This window comes from Syngnathus typhle, linkage group LG3, assembly GCF_033458585.1.
Source record: "Syngnathus typhle isolate RoL2023-S1 ecotype Sweden linkage group LG3, RoL_Styp_1.0, whole genome shotgun sequence".
In the NCBI taxonomy this organism is placed as follows: domain Eukaryota; kingdom Metazoa; phylum Chordata; class Actinopteri; order Syngnathiformes; family Syngnathidae; genus Syngnathus; species Syngnathus typhle.
The window spans coordinates 20815214-20834477 of NC_083740.1; the positions used below are offsets into that span (position 1 = coordinate 20815214).

The following is a 19264-nucleotide window of genomic DNA, read 5'->3' on the forward strand; positions in this document are numbered from 1 at the left end:
GTTCAGTTTATTGCATCACTGTAAAAAGAACAGTTGGACAGCAAAATGAAGCTGGTGTTGCATGGCTGTGTTGTTTTGTGTCGTTTTCTTCCCATAATTGTATAAATAAGAAAAATATAGACTATTGGTGGCAGTCATAGCGGTATGAAAAGGCACTGGCAATGAATGAAATATACAATACTAAAGCTCAAAGAGCTTTGATATGTCATGTATGAATGGAGCAGGGTGACCATGTGCAGCTTGGACCAGGGTTTATTGAAGGGAAGGGGGGTAGTGGAGAACAGAGGCACAGGTGGGACAGAGGCTCACTGACAGCGGGCAGGGAACAAAGTCCACTTGGACAAGGAACAGAGACAGGTTGACCGTGAGCCTACACACGAGACCGGGGGGAATGCACAAGCGGGACAGGAACAACAGCAGCAGAAACAGACGGACATAAACAGAGGAAGAAACACGCGAGCAGGGTTTAAATACAATGGTAAACAAGAGGGAGCAGGTGACAGTCATTACGGTGATACGGGGGCGTGGCTGAGGGAAAGTTTGCGGCTGAGTGGCATGTGGCACGGGCACGTGACATGATAATGTGATTGATTCAACAAAATAATGTACCGTTTCTTTTCCGTGTATAATGCGCCCCCATGTATAATACTGTTGCATGGCATGGTGATACTGGAAAAAAGCCTGTACCCATGTATAATACGCAGCCAATTTTCTATTTTATTTTTTAAGTCCCAATGATCGTCACACACGCAGGGAGGCAACGGGTCCCATTTTTATAGTCTTTGGTATGGTCTTAACTAGGCTGGATGTATTTTTTTTTGTTGGCGTCGATTTCTCCGACTGCCCGTAAAGGCACCACCGCGATCAGTGCGGACATGTGAAAAAGGCGGCTCTGTATGGGAGAGAAGTTGAAGAGGAATAAAAACACCCTTGGAAACCAAAACTTGCCCCTCGTCGTGACTCGGAGCCGCAACAAATGTTTCGGATTTGTGTAGGGTACATTGTGACAGCAAACGAGCAGGTGATCGAGCAAGCGTCTGATACGAGAGCATTGCGGTCGTATGGAGCGTGTTTGAAGTGAACAGCAGAGACGAAAGGAACAAGGCAAAGTGTTGTGAAATAAAATATTACCTGTAATACGCATTTTGTTATTTGCTGATTGAAACTGCTAATTAAACTGTGAATTGAAACTAATAGGAAGAAAACAACTCTCGCTCTTTATATAGCTGACGTGTCTTGCGCATCCGTTCTGCGCATCGGATCCATAGTGCGCATGCGCAGTCATACTGCCTCCGTATGACGTCCGGTCCGCGATGGAGATTAAAAAACAAACAATATTTGACAATAACACACCATCAAGGATTGCACCATCGCATCAAACGATGTGTCGTCAATTATGAATTTTACTGACTAAGTGGGTTGGGCAGGATGGCTGAATGCGATGCGCCATTGACAACAAACAAGAAGAAAGGGGATTTCAAGTTTTATTTCGAGGGAGATTTGTCATGTCTCGTCCCCAGTTTTGCTATGTGTATAGGTTGCCATAGTTTTTGTTCGCGTCGCCCCTCCCTTCCTGTGTCACCTCAATCAATGTAATGTGTTTTGTATTTTAGTCCTGTCTGCCCCTCGCTCACCGTCGGATCATTGCATGTGTTACTGTCATGATGTCTGTTTGGTTTCTGTTCCTGTCTTTGGTAATGTCACCCTCTCTTTTTGTTCCACGACTTTGTCGGTCAGTCCTGTTGTTGGTTTTGTTGTACCATGATTTTCTTAAAAAAATTAAAAAGATTTTTTTTTTTAAAATTGTACCCATGTATAATGCGCACCCCATATTTTAGGACAATAAATTTGTTAAATTTTGCGCATTATACACGGAAAAAAATGGTAATCGTTTATTCATGCTTTATATTAGCTATAATTTCACAGATGGAGAGTTAAATTGGATGTGTTTTATTAGATGCATTTACCTTTTCAGAGCTGTCAATTTCTCATGGATTGTCCGTATTTTGTTGGTCAAATGTCTGAACATAACCTGGTTACGACTGGAACATATGATCTGGATAATAAAAAAAAATCATAAAAAGAAAAATATCATCCATCACATCGCCCACACAGGTAGGAAACAACCAAAAATACAGAAAAAAGGTAGTGATGATGTAACTAAGATTATTCCAGGTTTTGAGTGTGTGCGTGAAGGAACAGTTTTTTATCAGGGTATGGCATGAATTCAATTAGACTTTTCTGATAAGGTTTTGGTTAGGTACGCGGAAGAGGGGGTTGTTGATCAGTTTCCGCTGCATTGGTGTTAATGGAATTAACAACAGGTGCACTAGAGGGGCAACAACAAGACGGTCCCCAAAACAGGACTGGTTTTGCAGGTGGCCATTTCAAGTTCCTCCCTCTTGATCTTTTCTAACTGTTTTTCCACAAGTGTTGGCTTTAGCTAGAGTCATTATCACGACTGGGAGCATGAGGCGATTTCTTAACCCTCCTGAAGTTGAGCAGATTGTCCAACTCCTCCAGGATGGCACATCCATGCGTGCTGTTGCAAGAAGATCTCCAGAGCATGGAGGAGATTCCAGGAGGCAGGCAGTTACTCTAGGAGAGCTGGACAGGGCCATAGACGGTCCTCATCCCATCAGCAGGACTGATATCTGCTGCTTTGTGCAAGGAGAAACAGGCTGAGCACTGCCCGAGCCCTACAGAATGACCTCCAGCAGGCTACTGGTGTGAATGTCTCTGTCCAAACAGTCAGAAACAGCCACGAGGGTGGCATCAGGGCACAACGTCCTGTACTGTACCCTGTGCTCACTGCTCAGCACCGTGGAGCTCGATTGGCATTTGCCATAGAACACCAGAATTGGCAAGTCAGCCACTGGCGCCCTGTGCTTTTCACAGATGAGAGCGGGTTTACCCTGAGCACCTGTGATAGATGTGAAAGGGTCTGGAGAAGCCAAGAAGAGCGCTATGCTGCCTGCAACATCATTCAGCATGACCGGTTCGGTGGTGGGTCAGTGATGGTCTGGGGAGGCATTTCCATGGAGGGACAAACAGACCTCTACAGGCTAGAAAACAGCAGTCTGACTGCCATTAGGTATCGGGATGAAATCCTTGCACCCATGGTCAGACCCTACGCTTGTGTAGTAGGTCCTGGGTTCTTCCTGATCCACGACGATGCCCGGCCTCATGTGGCAGGACTATGCAGACTGTCTCTGGAGGATGAAGGAATTGATACAATTGAATGGCCCTCACGATCACCTGATCTAAACCCGACAGAACACCTCTGGGACATAATGTTTCAGTCCATCAGACGCCGCCAGGTTGCTCCTCAGACTTTACAGGAGCTCACTGATGCTTAGACAGATCTGGGAGGACATCCCACAAGACACCATTCGTCGTCTCATTAGGAGCATGCCGTGACGTTGTCAAGCATGCGTACAAGCACGTTGGGGCCACACAAATTACTGAAAATAATTTTGAGTTGCAGAAATTGATGAATTTAGGCAAAATGGACGAGCCTGACACATAATTTTTTCACTTTGATTTTTGGGGCGTCTATACAGTGAGCCCTCTGTAGCCTAACAACTTTTATTTCCATCAAAAGATGTGGCATCCTTTTGTTCCTGAGACATTAAACTGTCCATATCAGTATAGATATCCAACATTTTTGTTGTCACCGTTGAAATCTGATGTGTTTTCAAAGTGTTAATTGAATTTTTTTGAGCAGTGTATATAGTGTATATATATATATATATATAGTATATATATATATATATACATACACACATATATACACACATATATACACACATATATAACAAATATAGGCTTACAGGTGTATTAAATAAGTACATACATGAGCTGTCAAGGTGTCATGGTCTTGATTTTATTTTATATGCTTCCACCTGCTCCAAAGCTTTAATTACTTTTGATTTTCTCTTTTAGTCTCCAAGCACAACTCTGGCAGCTGCCCCCTTTGCATACATGCATATGAGGATAAGGTAAAACAACATCAACAAACAGTATATTCAAATGTCAGTTATCACTGCTCAATGTGTGGTAATTGGCAGCAAACATCCTTCTAAGTCAAAACACAAATGCAAACAATCCCACATGGTTTTTGTGCAAGTATTACTTAGGTAATAATAGTTAGTTACAGTAGTGACACTACTTAATTACAGAAGCTTCATGATTGACTATAATGGATATATATATATGTATATATATATATATATACACAGCAGTAGTGCTTCTTCCTGGTTTTAAAAGAAGAGAGAAGAAAACAACAAGGACAAAGAAGACGATAACCAAGAAGATAACGACGACCAATAAGAAGCAGCTGAGGAGGAACAGGCATGGCCATCAAACTTGATTTTAAAGGTTGAACGTCGCATTAATCCACCAGGATTGTACCCTTGGCTAAAATGCATGGCAGGAGTTGTTCTGGTAAGCCATTTTAGGATCAAATAAAAAGATTTTAACTGAAGTTTTAGCCAACGTTCCGTTGTATTAGTCTGTTGCCGGCGGGCAGAAGACACTCCTCACAGAGCCTGTGGCTCGCTATTTATTCTTCATTTTGCATTTTAAATGGTAAAATTATTACCGTTTTTTTCCATGTATAATGCGCAAAATTTAGCTAATTTATTGTCCTAAAATCTGGGGTGTGCATTATACATGGGTACAAAAAAAATAAATATTTTTTCTCAAATTTTTATTTTATTTTTTTTAAATCCGGATATCATACGGAGGCCGCCATTACAGATGTGCTTTCTTCTCTGCTGTTCACTTCAAACACACCATACGAACACAATGCTCTCATATCAGACGCTTGCTAGATCACCTCCTCGTTTGCTGTCACAATGTACCCTACACAAATCCGAAACATTTCTTCGCTATTGAGTATGCTAGCGCATGCGCAGTGATACTGACCGGCAGAACATCCGGTTGTTTCCAAAGATGATCTTTTTTCTGAAATAATTTTACGTTCACGGACTTAAGTAGGAGTCAAAATCTAGGTGCGTATTATACATGGGTACAGGCTTTTTTCCAGCATCAACATGCCATTTTTAGGGTGCGTATTATACATGGGGGCGCATTATACACGAAAAAAAAACGGTAAGTGTATCAAGTTTTAGAGGGAAAATTTTTAAATAAAAAGCCAACCAAGCCAACCTCAACTTCGCGGATTTCACGTATTGCGGGCATTTTCAGGAACGAAACCCGCGCAATAATCGAGGGAACACTATTTATACAAGCACCCTAAAAGATAAATGCTATAAGACCCTTCAAACCTAGCACAACTGGCGCAATTTGCTCATAATGAGTGGGCCACAATACCCGGTCAGAGGTGTATGTCTCATTGAAAGTTCATTGTAGTCATTACTTTATCAAGTCATATTTGTCATCATTTTTGCCAAGGCCAATTTCATGCATTTGGTTTTCAAAATAATTCTGATAAAACAATTCAAAAGTAATATCTGATTCTCATTGTCTGTTTTGCATTCCATTTGAATGTATTACTTTTGTCAGATTCTATGACCACTGTGGTTTTTTTGGGTGGTGGAATAGCGGCCGGAGGTCCATTGTATTGCACTTTTAGTTTTCTGAGGGTTGCATTGGTAATAAAGCTAGTACTGCATTCATTCTATAATTTTGTCATAGAAATTAGTTCCTTTATTTGTATTGACATATTTAAGTAATGTTCAAGCCACGTTGTGCACTAGAATCCAAACATTTGTGGGTTATATACTGATAGGATTCCCACCACATGTCCTGACATATCAGACTGTGATGTTCCAGTCTTTCAGGTTACAGCTTTGTACCACTGCTCTCTTCAGCTCTCCAGCACGGGGTAAACCATTATGCAATGGTCACGCAGACATGGGTTCATAAGTGTGGAAGTGGATTCCTTTGGAGCATGTAATCTTCATCACTGCACCGTTTAGGCTGGTGTCGTTAATCAATCTCATCATACCTTCTGCGATCATTGATGGCCTGGAGATGAGGAAGGAGATTGGTATTAAATGACATTTTAAAAAAAAAACACTTAGATTAGCATAGACGAGAGCAGGCATGTCTAGCTCCCGTCCTGGAGGGACGCTGTCTTTTCATGATCCCCTGCTGCAAGACACCTGATTCAAATAATGAATTCATCAGCAAGCTCTGATGAAGCTTGATCATGGAAAACAGGCAGGACAGCAGCACTCCAGGACTCAGTTTGGACACCCCTGCACTGGTCTGGTTTAATCATTGGTACTTATCTGGAGAGGCCTCTTTACTATTAAAAAGCTTTGCCAACATCTTGCACTACGCCATAAAATACTCCCCAAAATAGCAACTGTTATATCAGCCTCAAATATGGATTGGTGCTTGTAGTGTGTTTGACTTTCTTATTTAAACAATGTTTATCATCACCTCTGACACTACTGGTTCACTGATCTTCTTTAATGTGAGTAATTTAGTGTCACAAGCCACTTGTTGGCTGATTATAACTACACTATACATGAATTTCCTCAAAGACAAAACATCCTCCCAACTCCAAACAACATAAACAACTTGACAGTAACAGGAATCTAAACAGAATAGGGTAAAAAAAAGCCCTCTGTGCTGTCTTCCATACTTTTCAACAAATGGTTTAACTACATCTTTAAGAACTATATCTGGATTTATTGTCAGCCTTTTGATGTCCTGTATTCAAATAACATATTGCGAACTGAGTTAATTCATAGGCCACAGATTCATACATTTTCATTTCAACCCAATTTTCTGTCAACCAAGACATCACACACAAAGGCCGTATTTTTCTACACTGGCGACTGTGCGCTTGCCGTAAAATCAGATGTAGCTTCATTCATGCCAGCGCAAGTCTGGTCAAGCATTTTTGGGCCATCTGGCCATCAACTCATCTGGCAATTTGGTAAAAGAAAGAAGTCTGTGTTTGGCATAGAAATCGATGCATCATCATTTTAATGCTGGGACAATGGTTTAGTTTGGCATGTTTGTGAATTTGTTGACACTCTATACCTCACTGGGTCTTCCTGGTGTGCCTCAGGGGCATTTTGCAATTTGGTAACAAAAAATAGACAACATTTAAGACAGGGTCAAGGGAGCTTTATTTCGATGCGCAGGTGGTCTAACACAATTTTGGTGTATTTAATCGAGGTGCAGGCAGACAAATTTGGCGCGCTGCGGTTGTTCATGGTGGACATCATGATATTTCATTTAGAAATATGACGACAGCGTGGGACACTCTCTCTGAATCATTGTAGAAATCCATTGATTGAAGAAATTATTATCATTATCATCTCAAATATATTTTATTAGCAGTGCCTTCAGTATTAAAAGGAGAGGGAGGCTGGCATCCACAGCACCCCCACCACAATTTCAAAATCCGCGGTCAACGTACATGAATTAAGTGCACGTTGATTGGCTGATCAAGAAAAGATTACCATAATGTCAGGCACGACGTACTCGGGTTTGTGTGTTGAACACCCCAATTTTGATGCAAATGAAGAACATCACATTAATGTGCAGAGAAAAGTCTACTTCCATCCAACAATGGCGCGGACACACACACAGGCCTGCTGGGTGAGAGGCCTGGTCCTGAGGTCCACCACAATAATATAATTTTCCTTAAATTCTTTCTTGTACAATTAAAATTAAACGATTAACTGTAAAAGCAGCAATTTAAGATGATAGTTCCGTAACTACTTTTATTTCTATTAAATCAAAATAAATGGTCAGCTACTATTTCAGAAGAGACTGTTCAAGCTTAATTGTTCCACTACATTCCATTACAGTTGGTATTCGCATGATTACAGAATGAATTACAACTTATATGTTTGCATGTGTTATGGAAGGCATACTCACTGTAAAACTCCAAACTTGTTCATGCTGCGCTTGAAATCATCCTTGAATTTGACAAATTTCCCCATGTTTTCCTCCTGTTCTACTGAGTGGAGCAGAGGAGTGTCGACAAAGGCAGGACACAGCACATTGATACGCACGCCGTAGTCGCTCTGCGAAGATGCATCCTGTAAAATAGGACAGTGATGTCCCACCGTAGACAGCACTCAAAGTATATGTTTGGTTTACATGACTAGCTCCTATCTAGCTACTAATGGTGCATTTGAGTATTCTACTTACGGCCATAACCCTGGTAAAACCAATGACTCCATGTTTTGTGGCTGTGTAGACAGGCTGGTGAGGAGAGTGCAGGAAGGCTGTAGCAATACAATGCATAAAAGACATAGCCATATTAATGTTAATTAAACATATAGCAATAATCTAAACAAAATATCAACAGCTACTCCTTCAGCCATCACTTTATCATGGCGGAGGGGTTTTTGTGTCTCTACGTTGTTGTGTTTTTATGCCTTAATGCTAAGGTAAAAACCCAGACAAAGCACGGCTAAATAACCCCAAAGTAAAGATATTCATTGGGCCATATTTTGTTTAGCCTGGACGCGAATCACCAGGTCCCTTCCCTGAAGCTAAAACCGAAAGTTGGCGGAGGGGTTTTGTGTCTCTACGTTGTTGTGTTTTTTATTCTTTAGGCCTAAGTGGAAAACCAGACAAAGCACGGCTTAATACCCCAAAGATAAAGAAATCCATTGGGCCATATTTTGTTTCGCCTGGATGCGGATCACCAAGGCCCTCCCCTGATGGAGTTGACTGAGGAAAATTAACCAAATGGGGTCATATGTGAAAAGTAAACCAGTTTCACCACTCCACTGTCGATTCAGGTCCTTGGAGAAAGTCATACTACTCCATATATGTTGACTACCTACAAAAGTTAGTTTCCCCATTTATATAGTTTACTGTATTTTCCGCAATATTAGGCGCACTTAAAAACTTAAAACTTACTCAAAAAAACACAGTTCACCTCTTAATGCAGAGCGCCTTATATATGGATCGATTGATGAATTTGTTGATTCATACTGGTTGTACACAGCGCTCTGCCAAAATGTTTCAGTACGTTTTAGTACGGCTAGTAAATTACAAGGTTGCATCGCTTCCCGGCATTACGGCAACCGTGGTCAGGGGGCGTCACTGAATAGCTGTTGTACCCGCGAGGCTATTTCATTTCAAAATGGGCTGTTCCGTTAATGTTTTCGAGTACGTTTACGGATCAATATCCAACGGAATCATGAATAAGCAGCACCAATGTGTTAAATCAGTCTTTAGTCGGTTCCGATCACTTTTATGGGAGAGAGTTTGAGAAACGTGATTGTTTACTGGGGGCTGCCACGACACTTTGCTGAGGCTCATGGGAGTCTGCAAGCTGAGGCTCATGGGAGTTTGCGGGTGGCTAATGCTATAATGATAGCTGCTATATGCACGAGGCTATTTCATTTCAAAATAGGCTGCGCCGTTAATGTTTCGAGTAAATTTACGGATCAATATGGAAGGGAAACATAGGTAAGGAGTACCAATGTGTTAGATCAAACTTTAGTCAGTTCCGATCATTTTATAGGAGATAGTTTGAGAAACGCGATTGTTTACAGGAGGCTGTCACGACACTTTGCTGAGGCTCATGGGCGTCTGCGCGTGGCTAATGCTATAATGATAGCTGCTATACGCACGAGGCTATTTCATTTCAAAATAGGCTGCACCGTTAATGTTTTGAGTAAATTTACAGATAGATATTGAAGGGAAACATAGGTCAGCAGTACCAATGTGTTAGATCGAACTTTAGTCAGTTCCGATCATTTTATAGGAGGTAGTTTGAGAAACGCGATTGTTTACAGGGGGCAGCCACGACACTTTGCTGAGGCTCATGGGGGTCTGCGAGCTGAGGCTCATAGGAGGTTGCGGTGGCTAATGCTATAATGATGGCTGCTATATGCCCGAGGCTATTTCATTTCAAAATAGGCTGCTCCGTTAATGTTTCGAGTAAATTTACGGATCGATATGGAAGGGAAACATAAGTAAGCAGTACCAATGTGTTAGATCTAACTTTAGTCAGTCCCGATCATTCTATAGGAGATTGTTTACAGAGGGCTCATTGTTTATTGGCTAGTGGATGCATACCGCAACCCTAGTCAACCTCAGTTTGTTGCAGTATAGCTTCTATTTGATCCACCTTTTAATCCGGTGCGCCCTATGTATGAAATAATTTCTAAAAGAAGAAATTCTATGAGGGTGCGCTTTATGGTGCGAAAAATACGATAATACACTTCTGCTTTATGGTAGGTCTCAGGTCAAAGCACAAGGTTAGACAGGATGTTTGCGGGACAGTTCTGTAGGTAAAAGTACTCACCAAAAGGTCATTTGTTTATAATGAGGCTTTGTCATTTTATATGAACAACAAGAAGCAAGATGTTGATCCATCTAGCAAGATGCATTTCTCTATTCATTCAGTACAGGGGTCCCTGATCCCGGTCCTCGGGGTCTGGTGTCCTGCCTATTTTTACATGTCTCCCTTCTGCATCACACCTGATTCAAATCATCGGGATGGTTAGCCAGCTTCTGTAGAACTTGCTGACCATTTGAATCAGATGTGTTGCACCAGGGGAGACATAGAAAACATGCAGGACACCGGCAGACCCCGAGGACCAGAATTGGTAACCCTTGATCTAATGAGTCAATGCCTGCGTATTAATTTAATTTGTGAAAAGATTTATTTGCTCTTGAAGGTAAAAAAAATGGTGGCAGTGCAAGCTATCTGTCCGCATGTGACAGTGTGCACAATATAGTGTGTAACTGTTTAGTACCTGCCATAGAAGAAACATTGATGATTGTGCCTCCTTCCTTGCCATGCTCCTTACTCATATGTTCTAGAGCCAGGTAAGTCCCATTTATGACAGAAGTCTGTAACAAAATGGACAACCTCATCATGGTGACATTCTTCACAACAGACGTGTGGCACACAAGCAGAAGTAAAAATCTTTAAAAAATTATTATTTAATTACATGTTAATCAAAATTGGAACATTTTGTTCAAACTTAGGAGCGGTTTTACGTCCTTCCTAGCACATACCAAGAAAATCCAACAGAACATCAGATAAATCCCCTGGAAAACAATCCCTGCTTATGTTTGTTGATGAGGAATTTCCTCCTCTTAATAAGCTCAGCAGTCAAAGATGGTAAAGAAAGATAAACATTTCTGCTCTCGGTGCTCAGCCAAATTGCAGAATTACAATTACTTTGCAGTCATACAATAGATCACGAGAGAGACTCCTCTTTTTTCCTTCTCATGTATTTTTCTGTGTGGATCCATTCTCGAGCTCCACAATGCATCACATGAGGCACGTGGACGGAAAATTGATGTGTTAAAACTGAAGACTATTGCTCTACCTAGTTGTCTGTCCAGAATAGAACCTCTGGATTTGCATTAGTATGACCTTTGGTGTTGAAATATTATATACAAAATGCTTAATTACAAATGATTTTATGTTTTGAGGACATAGGCATACTTATAGAAAAAAAAGTGCAAAGCTGATGATTTGTTATCGTAACATTTCACTTTCAACGAAACCTTTATAAATCTCCCAGGGAGTCTAAACATTGCTTTTTTATTTTGTTTGCTCGGCAGAATTTGTACAGTGCTAAACCATCCCTGGCTCCGAAAAAAAGTGTCACTCCTGCTCCCGAGGCTGTGTGAATGACAAACTAAGAGTTGACAGCATTATGCCTCTGGACAAAGAATTGGCAGGAACAGGAAATTAGTCAAGCCACACAAAGGAAATGTAACTCCAAACACCACTAAAATAATCGAGAAACAAGTTTAATGTACACAATCGTTCATGAATTTATTTAAATCACATTTTAAAGGCCGCTCCTCTGGTGAATATGATGACCATCTACTCAAAACACTTCACTGTAAAAAAAAAACTTTTTCTAATTCACTCGCTGGGTAGCTGTAGTTGGTTTACTTACTTTACTCGTTTGGACCCAGCAGACTTGGTCAGAGATTGAATTTGGGCGGTCTGAAGATCTGAAGCTGACTGCCTATTTGAAGTGTACTAAAGCTCAACTAAAGTTAAAGCAACATAATACTGAAAATTGATTGACCTTCATTTGATTAGGCAGTATATGAACATTAAATTAGTAATGCAAGTATCAATGGGAACTGATTCCCTGTAAAAAAAAAAGTTAAATTTGATTAAGTATCAAAATAATGACATAACCTGCCTAGCACCTGTTTTGACATAGTTTATATTAAATAATCCTGGTTTATTTTACTGTAAAATGTCATACTGCATCAATAAGTGCTGCCAAGATTCAGATAGCACTCCTAAAACCGTAAGGTGTCATGTTCTCATTTACAGCGGCAGTGGTTGGAAAAGGCAGCTAGCCTGTCAGCCTCCACTGTAGGTCAGGGAGGCCCAATTCTGATTCTCAAGAGCCCCTATCTATCCTGTTTTAGGTGTGTCCCTTCTCCTAGACACCTAATTTAATAGATCAGCTAATCATCCAGTTTTGGGAAAGCTTGATAACGATTCAGATTTGTAGTCTGTTGAGTGAATCAATATTTGGAAGCTCACAAATGTACTTTGTGGGGATTCTAAGGAGTACATTGAAGTTTGCTGTATTAGTTAGCAAAATAAATAAACTCCACACCTATTATCATCACCTCACCAAGTTCACTTGAATGGTCTTCTCCCAGTTCTTTTCATTGTTGATTCCAGCATTGTTGATGACAATGTCTAGACGACCAAACTGGTCGACGGTGCTCTGGAAGGCATCTAAATGACAGAAATCAAATGGCATGAGTGAATGATTTGAGACATTTGTATAACAAGGGATAAAACCTGACACGGGCTCTTATGATAACAATCGTTTAATGCAGGGTTTCTCAAACTACGTCAAGAGGAGCAGAAAAATAGTACTTTTATGATTCTTTTTCATCAAACAAAAACTAACTTTGACAAGATAGTGGTGGAATTGTTTTGTTAAATCAGTTTATGTACTCATTCACTTTCCAAAAACAAATATAAATGGAACGCGTTTGTGATGTGACACACATGCACACAAAGCAAGACGCCGAATGACAAGTACAAAAGATGACCAGCAGTGTTTAGCCTCCATAGAGGCTCATCCTATAGAGGAGGTCAAAATAGGTAGGGAAAATTAGGTGAGGCTTTTTGATCTCTTTTCCTGGAGACCTCTACTAAAGATGACATCACATCACGATTGCCGCATAATGAATGAACCACGTGTGACTTCTCATTGCAATACACAGGTCAAATGGATAGTTTTCATTATTTTATCTTTGCTTTGATATGAACTGTTATGTCTCAAAAACATAGTTTAAATCCGTGGTTCTTAACCTGGGTTCGGCCGAACCCTAAGGGTTCGGTGAGTCAGTATCAGGTGTTCGGCAGAGCCTCCACTGCGGAGGTCTGAACACACCTGAATTATTGTGTAAATTCGTGACGATACGTATCTGAACTGGTCTCACAAAGGCAACAGCACAAGTCACACTGATTTGCAGATATGTACCGTACTGGCCCGAATATAAGACAATGTTTTTTTGCATTGAAATAAGACTGAAAAAGTGGGGGTCATCTTACATTCGGGGTCTAGACATGATACCCAGTCACGACGCTAGACGTGCCAGATATCTTTAAAGCGAATGCTGAACTTAACTCCCCAGGACAAAGCTAGTGTTGTGTGCTGTATTTCTGTCTGCTCGTTTGCTGTCACAATGTACCCTACACAAATCCGAAACATTTCTTCGCTATCGAGTTTGCTAGCGCATGCGCAGTGATACTGACCGGCAGAATAACAACCGGTTGTTCCCAAAGATAATCTTTTTTCTGAAATAATTTTACGTTTACAGACTTAAGTAGTAGAGTCAAAATTTGGGTGCGTATTATACATGGAAAAAAACGGTATATCCATTTCATTGTTACTACTGTCTATTGTTGTGCCGTTTGTCTAATCGCGGTTTGTTTCGTGCATGCGCCGTTTGATTTATAGCTTCGGCAAGCTCCTTTAAGTTTGCCTCGCATTGTACGAGTAGCCATTACGCAGCGGCACGGCGACTAACGGTCGGCAGCAAATGTATTTTGTTGTTTTATGTTTGGTGTGTTGCCGAGAGTATTTCATTCATGGTTATTTAGTATAGCGGAACAGTTACGTGCAGTTAGTTATGTAATGTGTGCCGTCTACTAGTGTTGTGTGCTGTATTTCTGTCTGTTGCAGAACCACACACCACACACCCTTCACACGCTTCATACAATAATCACACACACAAGAATCACATTCACACCCAAAGACTCACCCATGCACTACACACACCTGCTCTCACATCCTTACGACCAAACATGTGCCTATAGTCTTTTGCCAGTTTGCCTGTATGCCCCTATAAGCCACAGTGCCTGTTATTTTTGCCAATAATTCAGTAAAGCTATAAAAACCTAACCACTCCTGTGTTCTGACCGACACCCTGGGGCGAAAAGAGCATAACCATCCGAGCCAACCCCCTATACAGTCCTCAAGCTCCCCAACAATAACGGTAGCAGTTTGCATTATTTTATTGCAATGTTTTTCCTTATCCAGATTTGTTTCAAGACAACAGTTAGACTTCACTTTGATGGTTAATGCAGTTATTGCAATTTTGTTGTTTTATCACAGTAGATTGGTTTATTTACATTTCAAAAACCAGAAGCCAGTTATTTACAAACGTGTTTATATATTTAAATGTGCAGATATTAAGATGTGATAGACAGTTTTTGGATGATTTGAACGAGGCAAAATAACATGCTATTTCTCTCGAATATATTGTTATAATCATTTGTTTCAGATTTACTGTAATTATTTTCTGTATAAATATTAAATTTGGTGTTCAAAAAGTATTTTTTCAAACTTGAGTCTTGAAAAAGAGGGCGTCGTCTTATAATAGGGGTCATCTTATATTCGGGCCAATACGGTAATTTGTTTTGAGTTCATGCATTGTGTTGGTTATGTTCTTTGAACAAGGTGATGTTCATGCATGGTTCATTTTGTGCACCAGTAATAAATAAACATTGAAGACTTGAATTTGAAAAAAACACTGTTCACTAAAGAGGGGTTCGGTGAATGCGTATATGAAACTGCTAGGGTTTGGTACCTCCTATAAGGTTAAGAACCACTGGTTTAAATGTTTTGAATAAATCTGCCCAAGAGGGACAGAGAGAATATTGATATTGATTCTTTTATATCTACAATGTTTCAGTGTTTTGGTTTTGCAAATAATTTCCTGAAATAATAATAATAATTTTATTGTTACATTATTTTGCTGCATTACACTTAGTTTGAGGTCGTGTTTTAATGCCCGGCATATGATGAAGGGTGATGTCATAGTGGTGAAAAATAAACTAATCTCGTTTAATGGAATGCGGCTTTTACTAGAAATCAACTGCCACGGGGAACGCTACTCCCACTGAAAATTACTGACCAATAATTGCAAAAATTATTTCCAACCTTGGTTGCCATGAGTACAAAGGAAGAAAACTCATGGTATAGCCAACATTATGCCATCAGGCCATGTGGAGCATCCTTCGAATTAAGATCAATTCCCTGTGACATACGTATGTTATACCCCCCAACAGCAAGGAAATTCTTACTTCCTCAAATGAGATGCAGGCAGAAACTATCCATGAACTATCCATTAGAGTGGATGAGAGAGTTGTTAAGATGAAGAAGAAGAGGAGGAGGGCATCTCGGGGACCCACCCTAATTGGTTAATATTGATCAAAAAGACTTTCTGTCTGGGGTTGTAGACCGCCATAAATTAGTCTGTATCCCTTTACTCAAGGTTTTGTCTTATGGCACAACCTGTTGGAGGTCTGCGTGCTTCTTTTTTGAGACGGCACCCGCAAATTTCCAAAGGAAAAAAGCTACTACTTGTAATGTTGTTGATCACCAGCTTTAGTTTTTCTCTTAATCGTGATAGTGTAGATAGGATAAATTCGCTGCAAAACAGGGCTGGATGGTTCACAGCTCGCTTCAGCGGAATGCGGCAAAAATTAAGAAAGTAAAAAACTATGAATCGTAGCCCCTAACAGCTTAGCTTCTATTCACTTAGAATCACTTTCTGGTGATTTCTGGTGACTGTTGATAGCTTTGTAACCCATTCCTTCTTTTATTACCGAAGAACGTATCTAAACTTGGTCCACGATAGCTAATTTTGAACTAGAAATGATCTTTTATGCTTTCTCTCCTTATATCTTTTTTTCAGCTGTCTAAACCACACGTCATCTTTAGTTAGTTCAGAACGGTGCCGTTGTACTGCCTCCCTTTTTATTTAAGGATTCAGTACATTTTCAGTCACTTAAGGACCTGTCAATGGCTTTTTCGTGCACAAATCCCTCCCACAGCGAGCCACCAGTTTGTTTATCTCCACATGTGAACAGACAGATCAGGTTTCATCAACAACTGACGAGGTGGTAAAACCTGCATGTGTCAATAGCGGCTGCATTCCACACTTGGCCAACACACAATCAGAAACAAACACACCTGACTTCAGAAAAGTTATCTTTTCAACACATACTAGGTAGACACATACTAATTGACAGCAGTCACACATTTAGAAGCAACGTCAAACAGCATTCCACAGTTGGTAACCTGCAGGGTTTTGCGGTGTCACACATGGAAAGCACTTTCCTTTTGCTCCCTCGAAGGCGCATTTCCCCATATACAGTGCACAATGTTCAAAATAACGCACTGTCGAACCAACAGCAGAAATGCAGCAAAACAAGCAGTCATGTGACTACGTACAAGACCAGACAAGCTTCATTTGAACTGAACTCTGATTGCTGCTTGTCAGCGAGATCCTCAAGTGACCGGATTGTCATAGCTTGTCTGTGGCAGCTGTTCTCACACTCTCAATGTAACCGTCAGCATATGCAAGCATAGAAGCAAGGAAACACTCTTGGGAAATGTTTGTAAAGCCTCTTGGAAAGTCGGAAATCATTTACCAATCCGAGACTTTTTATGAATTCGCTATCGTGTTGGGCTAAAACCATAGGAGCAAGACTTTTCTATTACGGGATAACTATATGAAATGTTCCCTATTACACTATGTCACTCCCACAAGCTGTTACCTCTCAGTAAGTCACCATTGGAAACATCACACTGAATAAAAGTGCTGCTGTCAGCTCCAAATTCCGTGTCCAGTTGTTTCTTGCACTCGTCACCACAGGTCTTGTTCAGGTCAACAACAGCCACCTAAAGGACACAAAAGCTTGAAGGAAAACATCAAAAGGACTCTGCTGATGTTTTTGTTTGTTTGTGTAAAATAAATACACTTGACTGCCAATCAGTCAGCCAACAATCCCCCAGACCGTTTCATCAAAAAAGTCACTTTCATGTAATGATCATTCTATGACAGTTATGCAAATTGGCACACAGAATCTGTGCCACCAGGTGAAACCAAAGCAGTTAGGTCAAAACAGGTTGTGCAGCAAAAGATAAGAGTCAAGACAGTTGTGCAAGAGCTGTCTATTCAGGGAAAAACAATCGGTTTCATGGCAATGTTCCGACAGTGTGAGAAATGGTCAAAGTGATGACAAGAAGCGGTGAGACAGATCAGGACTGACCTTAGCTGAGCTCTGTAGGAGGGACTGGACTACGGCTCTCCCGATGCCCTGAGCTCCCCCGGTCACCAGAGCCACCCTCCCATTCAGAGACATGATCCTATACACTTTGGCTTCTCTGTGTCAACCTATCGCTCACTTTGAATTTTTTCTTTTTTGCTGTCCACCTACCTGAGGACTCACATACCTATCTGACTCCTTCTCTGTCTTTGAACACACTCGGAGGCTCGCTCAGTATTCTGTCTGTTTCTACTCTTTTGGTTGGGTATTGCTTTCCCTCCCCCTTTCACTGTCTCCCTCTCTCCTTCTGCATATCAGTCCAAACAAATACTGTGTGTGTGTGTGTGTGTGTGTGTGTGTGTGTGTGTGTGTGTGAGAGAGTGCGTGTGTGAGTGCGTGTGTGAGTGCATGCGTGCGCGTGCGTGAGTGAGCGCGTCATATAGTCTAAGTAAACTGTTGGATAATAATTACAGATTTATTCAACAGTTGTACCTGCCCTCCTAACTCCACCTATTTCCTTCCCCACCCCTTTCTCAGCACTCTTTCACGCTTCTCATTTTCACATTCAAAATGTACGGGATATCCTACAACTGAGAACAACGATTTGGATCCAGTATTAACTATCTGCATTTCCCATCTGGAAAGACTTCTTCCAGATTGTCCAATAAAGTAACTAAGATAACCCATATTTGAGTGTGGTTCCTCCAGGGATGCTTTAGAAACAGGATTCGTCATTGACAGCGTTGAACTCACCCAGGTTATGGGACAAAGGAGAATCAGTGGGTGCAGGATTTCACTCCAGTGTTTGGTAAACGTTGCATTACGTCGAGTAACAATGGGCTTGAACAGATGCCGTGTAAACATCTACAACTCGGAGAAGGAGGAGACCAGGAGCTCTATTTACTACTATTCACTTGAATACAATTTATATTTTGGGTGTATCAGTTTTAACCTTGTATGAAAAGAACCCTATTATAACAAAAGACTTGTCGTTTTAACAACACTGCTATTGGATAATAAAAACTAACCAGTTAACTTTCCAGTTTGATAAATTATCCTGTTTCACCTCACACATCTTTCAATACAATTTTTTACAGTCACAATTTACAATGACCGCTATAATAATAATATTTGGTCATTTTGCCTTCACAGCCACATGCTTTCAGTATGTCCTATGGCCACTAGAACCACCCTTTAAACACATTCTACAGATTCACACCACACCGGGGGGGTTATGTAACGACTTATTGATGTATTAAATCTATCATGATCTGTCATACAACTTACTCAGAGGAGCAATTCCCATCAAAACACTGTAGGAAGAGCCCTGCAGCAATAATTTGACAATTCAATCCATTCCTCCATCTTTTTTGACTCTGACGTCGCATTTGCTTATAATGTGTACAAAGATTGTGATTTCAGCAACTATCTTTAAACATAAAGACATTTCATTATTATTTTTATTATTATTGGTCCAAAATACATGGATTGCATTGAGTGTCATTTTAGCAACTATCTGTAAATATTTTATTATTATTATTGGTCCAAAATACACTAATTGCAGTGAGGGTAATTATTTTTTGCATGGTTATCACGTTTATCTACCACAGCAACTCGCTCAAGGCAGGACTGAAAACCTTCCTGTTGTTTCCTGGGGAGTTTGGAAGCCAAGCTATCACCTTATCGTGTGGTGTTCTTTACTATATCTTCCCTCGTTGGAATGAGACAGGCCTCATGAGC

General features: G+C 40.7%; 1 protein-coding gene across 1 annotated transcript; it reads right to left on the bottom strand.

The window, feature by feature from the left end:
* Nucleotides 1–3864: 3864 nt before the first annotated feature.
* Nucleotides 3865–17868, bottom strand: LOC133151069 (15-hydroxyprostaglandin dehydrogenase [NAD(+)]-like). The gene is made up of 7 exons (XM_061273818.1): nt 17528–17868; nt 17033–17156; nt 12582–12688; nt 10716–10812; nt 8146–8222; nt 7870–8033; nt 3865–5994 (listed from the first exon to the last, which is right to left on the bottom strand). Exons 1-7 carry the CDS (start codon nt 17618–17620, stop codon nt 5871–5873), a joined length of 786 nt encoding a protein of 261 aa, XP_061129802.1. The 5' UTR covers nt 17621–17868; the 3' UTR covers nt 3865–5870.
* Between the last annotated feature and the right edge of the window lie 1396 nt (nt 17869–19264).

Coding starts and splice junctions, on each gene's coding strand:
- LOC133151069 (XM_061273818.1), bottom strand. CDS start 17,620: ATGTCTCTGAATGGGAGGGTGGCTCTGGTGACCGGGGGAGCTCAGGGC. Junction 17,157..17,527: donor TCCTACAGAGCTCAGCTAAG/GTCAGTCCTGAT, acceptor TGTGTCCTTTAG/GTGGCTGTTGTTGACCTGAA. Junction 12,689..17,032: donor CAATGGTGACTTACTGAGAG/GTAACAGCTTGT, acceptor TCTGTCATTTAG/ATGCCTTCCAGAGCACCGTC.